The 11,401-nt window shown below is 33.8% G+C and overlaps 1 protein-coding gene across 1 annotated transcript; it reads right to left on the bottom strand.

Annotated features, from left to right (window-relative positions):
• Positions 1-9,644: 9,644 nt before the first annotated feature.
• Positions 9,645-10,220, bottom strand: LOC145296211 (SCAN domain-containing protein 3-like). The gene has a single exon (XM_080142421.1). It carries the CDS (start codon positions 10,218-10,220, stop codon positions 9,645-9,647), a length of 576 nt encoding a protein of 191 aa, XP_079998547.1.
• Between the last annotated feature and the right edge of the window lie 1,181 nt (positions 10,221-11,401).

The raw sequence follows: 11,401 nt of genomic DNA on the forward strand, positions 1-11,401 counted from the left end.
TGTAGTTGTATTTTCCACTTGTCAGTTTGGAGCACATGTATATTTTTTCAATATAGCGTCCGAGTTGAGCTGGTCTGACTCCTCATGGTCTGAGTTGTATGATTGTTCGTTTTCTTCGACACATTCGTGCATAATGCCCTTTTTTTCCACAGTTTGTACAAGTTTTGTTGTATTCGGGACAGTTGTTTTTCTTTTGCGAATCGGAGCAATAGGTACATTTTTCGGTCCAGTACTGTGTTTTGGCGGGCTTTTTGTCTTCTTGTTTAAAGGTTGCATGGACAGACATCTTGTTTTTTGTAATTCTGTTTTTCTTCATGCCCCGAATTAGCGATATATTTTCTGTGTCCGACGTGAACATTATTTTATAGTGTCTCTTCGTTTATTTGGCACTGAGCCATGCTTGAATTGCTTTTTCTAAATCCAACGACTGTTCTCTCAGTATTCTTTCTCGAACCATGTAATCGCTAATGCCACAGATGAGAATATCTTTTATTAGTCCCTCGGTAAGTTCTCCAAATTCGCATTTGCTTGCTTTTTGTCGAAGTTCAGTGACATATTCATCAAATCGTTGCGTTTTTTTTTGTTCGCAAGTTAAGAATTGGTATGTGAGAAATGTTAGGTTTTATCTTGGTTGGCAGTACAAGTCTAATTTTTCAATCACATTTTCCAAGTTGTATTTCTGTTCTTCATTCTCGAAATTGAAGGTCTACTACATTTTTTCCCTTTATTTCCTATACAGATCAATAGTATCGATGTTTTAACGTTCTCCGGCTTTTTATCTGACTCTGTTGCTTGTGAAAATAACTGGAATTGGGTTTTCCATGTTTCCCATTCTTGTCCGAGATTGTATGATGAAAAATTAAGTTCTTTGGGGTGCGGAGGAAATTCAATAGTTCATATATATATATATATATATATATATATATATATATATATATATATATGTATATATATATATATTGACGTTTGTGAGTGTTAAGATTCATAATTATTTTCTGACACCATGTATTATGTAGACTGAATTAGTAAAGGGTTAGTGATAACATCAAGAGAATAGAGACACACGTGTGAACGAAACAAAACCTTTATTAACACTGAGAAAGAGTAGTCGATTTATCTACTATGATGTACCACGTGATTGTGTGGTGGGAGGTTGCAAGCAGTGGTGATGGTGGGAGTAATCCCAGTCAAGAGGAAATAACTCGTATTACTGGATGTATATAACACCAATGTAAAGACGGCTTCCGATGTTGGGTGTTTTTTTCTGAAGTTCGTTCTTCTACATATTTCTTTCTTTCTTTCTTCCTTTCTTTGTGTTCATCAACACAAACAACCTACCGTAATAAATTCATAAACTTTACTGTTTTATTTAATTATTTTTATTGGCAACTGTTTTTTTTTCTGTTTTGTTTCTGTGAATTAGTGAACAAAAATACATTTTTTGTGTATGGAAAGTTACTTTGGTCTTTTTTACGACGTAATCCGGCATCGTTAAACACCTAGGAAAACATGTCAATCTAGCTTTTTGGAGGCCAAATATGTTTAAACAGTTTTTAAAAGTGTATTTCTTTATACATCATAACTCAGTGAAGTATAAACACGACCAATTTTCCCAAGTTTAAAACGACTTCTGGAATAAACACCCCCAAACTCCTCATGTAAAAAAACGGCTTTTAAGGTTTGGCGTATTCATTCCGAAAGCTTTCTTAAAATGGGGATGTTGGAGGTGTTTATATTACGCTGGATTAGGTCGTAGCAAAATTTTACTTTAGTTTTCATTGTTCCAATTTTTGCCTGTCTGCTCACTCGCGCCCCTTTTTGCTCTTTCGATATAATCCGGTGGTTTCATCATGCACTGAGCGTTGCGGAGCGAGACTCACGGAAAAATGGAATTTAAACTGCAGAAATACCCATAGGATATGTTACTTTCTTTTCTAATTCTGATTGCTTACAAGCAGAGGACGATGTTTACACAAAACATACATGCCACGGTTTGATGAATAATGTTCACTTATTTTCTTATTTCCTCTTTTGAGATTCATTATATTCTTTTTGGACTCATGCCTTTACTAAAGCGCAATAATTTAATCATGTGATTATTTAGAAACTCATTACAAACGTGAGGAGCGGATATTGTTTTGCAACTATTGCATACTTTCACTGAACAAATTATTAACAGATGCTGTAAAGACCCCAAAAAACTAATTTCTACAGGACGCAATCTTGCTAAAATCAAATACAAACATAATACTCGTTCAAATACATAAATTTAATTACTGGTAACTTGAAAATTATCCTAATGTTTCATAAATACTGGCAATTTATTTTGAACAATTCAATAAGTAAAAACAAAATATCAATAACATCTTTTAATACTCGCTAATCGTACACACATAAAATTACATCAACTTCAACACATGATGCAATTCTGCTAAAATACATATACAGCCTCTTTGAAGTCTTGATAATCGCTCAAACCTTAAACATTAAATACTGGAATCCTAAAAATGTTGCTATGGTTAGCTCAAACAAAAGGTTTTAGAATTATTGACATTTTAACATACATTGAAAACTCTTTCCTTGCACGCACGGAACTAACATAAATCCGATCAAACACATATTTGTATTTCCTTGTGCGGACAGAACACCCTCAAAATGTAAACACAGCATTAGTTTGAGAATGTAAATATGCACAAACTACCAACACGCCACTATCCCCACCCCGAAACGGCCCTATAAATGTTCTTTTATTGGTACCAATATTTAATTATCGATTATGAAGCGATAATCAAGATTTTAAGGATGCTATTTGATTTTTTTTTTTTTGCATTTTTTATTACTGTCGACGATTAAATTATTTGTTACATATTTGTTTTCTTACCAATGTTACTTTCTGTGAAGTATTTTATCATTGAGAAAATGTGCCAGAGTAACTTTTATAAAAAAATACATGCAGTATATTGAGAAGTAAAACGCTGTCTAACTTGAAATATGCTGTCATCGGTAGAAGGCAGTTATCTAGCTATGTTTTCGCTCAATCTAAAGAGTTGATAAATGCTTTCTTTATAATCAGCCAGTAACTGCAGGGTATCTTCTCAAACCAACACTAATCGCCTGTAACCAACAGTGCTTACAATCACAGACAGTGATTTTCATTAGCCGCCACTGGAAAAATTGCTGGACAGCAGAAGCCAGATTTGGGTCACAGCCGCCAGTGTCTGCTATTTTGACTGCAGTGACCACCAACAAAAAAACATATTTTAACTAATTTTCGAGGGGGATCCTTTAACAATTCTGTTCTGGATATGTCATGCTTCAACCAGGTAACGCCGGTTAACGGGTCCTGGTAGTATACTAATGAGAACGGAAGAACGTAATTGTTTTCCTATCCTCCCAAGCATTATTTGATTTTTAACAAATGAATATAAGAATGTTTGTTATAATAAACAGCTCATTGATTGAAGGAGGAACCTTATGTATCTCTATCCCAACCTATAATACCATACTACCCTTTTCAATCTTATTTTCCACATTTTATAAAATGCATTTTTTTTAAATTTAGAATTGAATAGATGAGATAGGATTTAAGTAGGTTGAACTTTATTAAAATAATTTTCTTTAATAAATTTACTATTTTTAAGCACATCTGGTGTTTTTTGGGAAATGAATTGGAACGTTTGTGTAATTCTACTCCAAGCCATTACCATTTTTATTCTTACATTTTATTTCCATAATGTTCAAGTTTAATTAAATCCAGAAAAAGATCACCATTTCTAAAAGACACTATGATTTTTTGCTTATATATATATATATATATATATATATATATATATATATATATATATATATATATATATAATTATTTTTTTACTATAATAATTAAATACCTACAGACACTAGTGTTTCATCCTTTCGGGATTCTTCAGTGCAGGGTGTCACGATTACTACCAGTCGAACGATTCGAACCCCGCGACACGAGACATCTCTGGAGGCCGTATCCATTCGGCTACTATTAACCGTGTGAAATAGCGTTGAATTTTTAAACATTTTAATTTAAATGTTCATTACGTCAGACAGACAGTGATCAAATCGTTGTACGATGATCTATGCATAAGAGATAAATTGACCGACTTTTAATTCAACGGAAAGTGCTCAACGATAAGAAACGAATTTCTTAAAGGGGCTGTCATAATTATATTTTTACTATAATAATTAAATACCTACAGACACTAGTGTTTCATCCTTTCAGGATTCTTCAGTGCAGGGTGTCACGATTACTACCAGTCGAACGATTCGATTTTATATATATATATATATATATATATATATATATATATATATATATAATGTAAAATTTTGTTGAAAATTCAAAGACTCACGTTTTCCTTTTTTATAGCCTTCGTTTATTTCCTGGATTTTTCCATTACAGCTGTTTCATTAATGAGTGGGCAATTTTATGATTTATGTTTCCATAAAAATATCCTGTCCCCATCAACTTCTTCAGATGTTTATCCATTAGATTTTTACAAGAAAAGGTATATTTTTAACATGATGATCATCGTATTTCGGTAAAAAGATTTCCAAAGTCATGCCTCCTCACTTCCTCCATCTTTTGGTGTTATGTGAAGATAGTTTTCCGTTTTAACCCGTAGTTTCGTATTTTTTTCTCAATTATCATATAATTTTATATATTTTAATTTTTATATTTATGCGTGTTTATTTTAATGTTCTTTTTTTGCTTGATGTTTGAATTCTTATTATTACCCGATCCTTATGTTTAGAGGGGAGGTCACTCCCATGGTATCATTTTCTTTATCTAGGATTACCTCCCTTTCATGTTTTGTCTTTCCTTATATTATACGTTTCGTTTTAATAATTTTTTAAAAATCTGCTCTAGTTCGTGAAATTAAATATCTGTTTCCGTGCAAACACCCGGGTATTACATCTAGTCGTTTGTTTAATAATTTTTCTTTTGATATTAATATATAGTAAGATTTTAAATATACATAGGTTGCATTTTTTTGATTTGCTAGGTTTATATTTTTCCCCTTTATCAATTATTGACCATCTTAATTTATATTCAGTTTTATTTTCCTTTAATTCCTTAATCCATACTGCTAGAGTGGTTGAGCTCGTCTTTGTTTTTTTCCGGTTGTTTTCGTTATTACTATTGGTTCTGTTTCTATTTTCGTTATACTAATTGTAATCGTCACTATGGTTATGATCCTTTCTACTGCTGTTTTCATTTTTATCTACATTGTGTTTGTTTTCGTTGTTTCTGGTGTTCTTTTCTTTTTCAGTTTCATTTTTAAACGATGCTAGGTGATTACGATATCTGTCCTTAAAGCAAGTTCCGGTGCTCCCCAGGTATACTTTAGTTTCATTATTTGTTATAACTTCACATTTGTATACTACGTTTGACGTTAAACATTTCCCCATTGGACATTCATTAGGGTCTTTTACATTGTTAGATTCATTTTCTGTCCTACCTCTGTTTTTCAAAAATTTGTTTAATTTTGTGTTATTTGAGTCAATTATAGTATTTGTTAAGTTAGCAGACGTTTAAAAGGATAGCTAAACAGTGTTTTTATTAATTATCTTACTTAGTTTACTATCTTGCGGCAAAATTTGTCTATAATTTGGTAAACTTCCCTTGGGATGTTATTTTTTATATAGTGGCTAAACGGTGGATTAAACCACGTCTGGCTCTTCCTTCTATTTTTCTTTTTAACTTCTCTTTCAGTTTTATTATGATCTATCTTTTCATTTTTCTTTTTTGTGTTTATTGTATGTTTTATTTTTTCCTTTGTTTTTGCTCTTTTCTTTCCTTTTTTATATTTCCTCATCGACATGTTGTAAGATATTACATTTGCATTGTTTATTGTTCTTTCTGTACCTATGTTATTGTTTTTAGTTTCCTTAATAAATTTAATTTGTTCTTTATATCGTGATCTAGCTAAGGCTTGGTTATAATATTCCTTGTTTTTATTGAATAATTCTTCATTTTGTAATATTTTGGATATTCTCTTTGAGATGCTAGGTATAAGTGCTTTTTCATACTATTCGGATGGTTGGACTTGTGATCTATGTAGAATAGCGTTTGGTTGAGTTTATGGTAGGGTTCATAGGAGTTTTTGTCTAGATTCAGGGTTATGTCTAACAAGTTTACACATTTATGGTTCGGGTCAATTGTTATATCTAGGTTCAGGTAATAATAAGAATTCAAACATCAAGCAAAAAAAGAACATTAAAATAAACACGTATAAATAGAAAAATAAAATTATATAAAATTATATGATAATTGAGAAAAAAACGAAACTATGGGTTAAAACGGAAAACTATCTTCACATAACACCAAAAGATGGAGGAAGTGAGGAGGCATGGCTTTGGAAATCTTTTTACTGAAATACGATGTACAGCATGTTAAAATATACCTTTTCTTGTAAAAATCTAATGGATAAACATCTGAAGATGTTGATGGGGACAGGATATTTTTATGGAAATATAAATCATAAAATTGCCTACTCATCAAAGAAACAGCTGTAATGGAAAAAATCCAGGAAATAAACGAATGTTTTAAAAAAAGAAAACGTGAGTCTTTGAATTTTCAACAAAATTTTACATTATATATGCTCTGCACCTATTAAATAGATACATTGAGCTTAACTCAAAATTAACGGTGATTGGTTTTTAAAATAACAATCTTGACCCGTTAAATGGAAACGGTATACATTGAAAGTAAAGATATTTCAAAAACAAACTTTAAATATATATATATATATATATATTCGTATGTGTGTGTGAATGTGTCTGTGTGCACAACACTTTTACAGCCCACACTACTGGACCGATCATCACTAAACCTGGCATGATGGCCCCCATCCTTGGGATATTGCATGCCATTTTTCAAGGTTAAGGTCAAAGATCACTGTCATAGCTTATGTATATATACTCTCCTACAACCCACACCACTGGACCGATCATGACCAAACCTGACATGATGATAGGGTCCGACCTATGGATGGTACATACCATTTTACATGGTCAAGGCCAAAGGTTAAGGTCATATTTAATCTGCTTCTTCCTACATTGGTTATAATTGTTGTTCTATTTTCAAAACCCTAGGAAAAGTTTATGACATATTTAATTTTTATGGATATTCAACGCAAATAAAGACTCATCTGTTTTATTGTATCCCTTTTTATCCAAATGAAATATACTCAATCAAGTACCGTGTGTAATGCACTTGCAAAATGTATATAGTCACGGGGATCTATCTCTAACATCCTACTTATCGTAACATATTTCATTTTTGTGGATGTTTAACTCAAACAGAGACTCCATGATATTATTATCCTAATTTTGATCAAAAGCAAATGTTCTTCTGAAAGTGTTCTGGACAATTTAGTTTTAGAACATATATATGATTATGGGGTCTACTTCCCAAAACTCTAGGAAAATGTTGGGATATTTTATTTGCTTATGACATTCAATGTGAGCAAAAAACTACCATATGTGTATATCATCATTGATGTAAATCAGGGTTGTCCAAACTTTATGGGTCGCGGGCCGCATTCGGCAAGGAAATTAGATCGCGGGCCGCGGTTGACATTTTTCCTCTTATGCACTGTCTCACCGTACCAGATGTAAAGTAAAACACGTACATGTAAATGAATCTTTATATTTATCATAAAAACATATTCCCGGAGAATAGATTAAAGAAGCTAAGATGTGAATACTACGAATAAGAGAGTTTGGGAAATTTTGAGCAAGATCAGTAGACCAGGAAACCTTAAAAATAACTGACAAGTATGAATAAGAATAAACCATAAATTTATTTATAAAAAATATTTAAGGAAGTACGTAAAACAATACAGTTTACTAAAAATTCAGTGAGATGGGTGTGCCTGCATTTTGGAAGCCAACTCCTTTGTGTCAATGTTAACTGAGGTTAAGGTAAAACGAAGGCAGGCTTCGAGAGATGTTTGATCTTTTCCTGATCTACATTAATGATCTTCCAAATCATATCCTTACATCATTTGTAGACATTTATGCTGACGACACTACCATTTATGGTACCACATCTAAGACAGTAAACGACCAAGTTCTCTCCAATTCTCTCTCCTCTGATCTTGAGCACGTAGTACAATGGGGAAAGGAGTGGCTGGTTACTTTTAATGCATCTAAAACCAAGCTTCTCTCTTTACATCATCAACATTCTAATCCACATTTGTCATCAATTGAAATGAATGGCTCTCGTCTTCAGGAGGCCTCAAGTTTTGACAAGCATCTGGGCTTGACCATTACTCCTGATCTTAAATGGAACACGTACATCAAATCTGTTGCCAAGGCCGCTGGAAAAATGGTGGGATCTTTCTATCGATCCAGTAGATATCTCACTGCTGATGCTATTCTCTACCTATATAAGAGCCAGGTACGTCCAAGGATGGAATACTGTTGCCACATCTGGGCAGGAGCTGCTAGAAAGGACTTGTCCTGCCTTGATAGAGTTCAAAATAGACTTCGTAGCCTCGTAGGAGATGTCCTTTTCTCCTCCTTGCAACCTCTATCTCACAGAAGAGATGTTGCGAGTTTGTCTCTGATGTATCGTTATTTTCATGGAAAGTGTTCAACTGAGCTTCAATCTATGGTCCCCCCTCGCCAAACTTTCACAAGAAACACTCGTCTAGCTGTAAACACTATCAATAATTTCCCCCACTCTTTATCTGTGCCTAAACCTAAACGTAGATTCCATGAACAAAGCTTCTTTCTTAGAACTGCACGCCTGTGGAATTGTCTTCCGTTTTCCTGCTTTCCGGCTGACTACAATATGGTTGTGTTCAAGTCTAAAGTAAATAAGTTCTTGATGAGCCGTTCCATATAAGTTATTAAATTTACCAAATTTTCATTACTAATGATTACTATATTGACCAATTTCTACTGTACACTCTTTAACCCTTATCCTTGAGTGGCCTTTGGGCCTTGATAATGTGGTGATGCCTTTGTAAAAAAAAAAAAAAAAAAAAAGATTCCTCTCTTTGGATTTAATCGACTTAATTGCGGAAAATGCTGCTTCACAAAGGTAGGTACTGCCAAACATTGACAGCAAGTGCAATCCAAAACGGCATAAATTAGGATAATGCTCTTCAGAAAGAAGAGGTCAAAATTGAGTGATTGGCAGTATAGCTTTGCTTAATAAAAACTGGTCACTTTGCAAGTCACACAATTCAAGCGCAAATCTTCATCGGCTTCTGATATAGTTATAGTCAGCGGAGCATTGAATACATTGAAGTTTTTCTCAAGGTGCTGGAAATCTTGAAATCGCTTGTTGAAGTCTTCAATCAGGGTATCAAGAGTTTCAACAAAGCAGCAGAAGTTATTGTCCTCTATTTCTTTAGAAATAACATCACAACTTGGAAAGTGAATCAGAATGTTACTTTGCAGATTACTTTTGAAGAGACTTAATTTTTTGCGGAAGCCATCTATGAAACCATACAGAGAAACAATTGTTTGATTCCTACCCTGTAAACTTAAATTGAGCTTATTCAGATGCTGAGTAATATCCGTGAGGAATGCTAGACCTTTCAGAAAGTTGACGTCTTGCAATAAACCTTTAAATCCATCAGTGTCTGCATTCAGTTCTTCTAAAATTTTAAAATCTCATTACGCAAACTGAAGAACTGCTGCAGACATTTCCCAGCACTAAGCCAACGAACAGTAGAATGGAGTGAAACGTCAGAAAATTCTGTATCCAAATCTTTCAAGAAATCAACAAATAGACGATGCCTCAGTGCTTTATTACCGCCTCTAATGAAATTAATAATTCTCATTACATGCTGCATTACATCAGATAAACGTATACAGCGACTAGATAACGATTCTTGATGAATAATGCAATGAAACATTGGGCAGTCGACTCCAGCATCTCTCAAGTACGCTATAACCCCTCTTTTAGCTCCAGTCATTGATTTGGCACCATCTGTAACGATGCAAGAGCATTTCTGAAATCCACCATACTTGCTCACTAAAGAATTCAGTGCTTCATAAATATCAGATCCTTTTGTAGTGGTAAAAAGTGGGAGTAAGCCGAGTAACTCCTCACTGACATTAAACTGTGAGTCAATACTTCTAACAAAGACAAACAACTGGCTGACATCCCTTATATCTGTGCTTTCATCAAGAGCGAGAGAAAAATAAACACACTGCTGAATTTGATTCATGACCTTCTCCTGAACGAAATTGCTAAGCTCTTCAACACGTCTAGCAACAGTTTGATGTGAGTGGAATTTTTTCAAACCCAAGAGCTGCATCGTTAAAGCCCATGGCCTTTCCCATAGCTATTACACATCGCTTAATGAGATCACCGTCAGAGAATGCTTTTATGGATTTAGCCATCAAAAGTGATACATCATAAGAGGCTATGGTTGTAGAAGACGAAGGCTTCACTAATTGAAACATCTTTTCTTGACGCTTACGCAGGTCTGATTTGAGATCATTGAGTAGGGCTCGCCGCGCCTCACCAGTGTATTTATCATAGCCAGTGACATGAAGAGTGCTGTAGTGTCGTTGTACATTGTACTCTTTCATAACAGATATCATTTCATTACAAATTAAACATAAAACTCGACCACTTTGTTCTTTCACCAGAAACCTCAATTCCCAACTATCCTTGAATTGACGCTTTTCATCAGAGATTTTTCTTTTCTGAGCCATCGTAAAAAATGTGGCACTAAGTCTGAAAAGAAAAAATAGAACAGAATGTAATGGAGGATTAAGTAAAACTGAAATTATAAAGAATAATAATAATAAATGTTTATTATTTCATCAAAATGAAAATCACAATTTAAAACAATTGTATGCTTATCTGTATACAGTACGGAATAAAGGTGTTTGAGTTGAATTATTCCAATTCAAACTCAAATAAAGTTTAGTAAAAAACAACTTTTTTCGAAATAACTCAATAGATGTCTAAATAATACTAATTTTTAAAAGTTTTCTAGAAGAGGCTGCGGGCCGCATTGAAGGAGGCCGCGGGACGCATGCGGCCCACGGGCTAGGCTTTAGACAACCCTGATGTAAATGAACGATATACTTATCCAATGATTTTCCCCATTGGAAATATTCTGTTGTGTAACACATTAACAACTGATCTTGAATAATTTTACTCTCGTGGACAGAAAGTAACGAGGAAACATAATGAGAATTACTTCCTCTTCATTTTAGGGGTGGATAACTTTATTGCCTGTCTCATGAGGCCTTGCATTCATGAGAACATATCAGTTGGATTATATAAGTACTGTTTTATCAGCTAGACCAAGGGTCACCAAGCTACGACCCGCAGGCTGAATCTCGGCTGCGACGCCAGTTCATTCGGCCCACTGATTTGTTTGATAAAGCGTAT

This window comes from Euprymna scolopes, chromosome 16 (assembly GCF_053919585.1).
Source record: "Euprymna scolopes isolate OS-2025 chromosome 16, ASM5391958v1, whole genome shotgun sequence".
Taxonomy (NCBI): Eukaryota; Metazoa; Mollusca; class Cephalopoda; order Sepiida; family Sepiolidae; genus Euprymna; species Euprymna scolopes.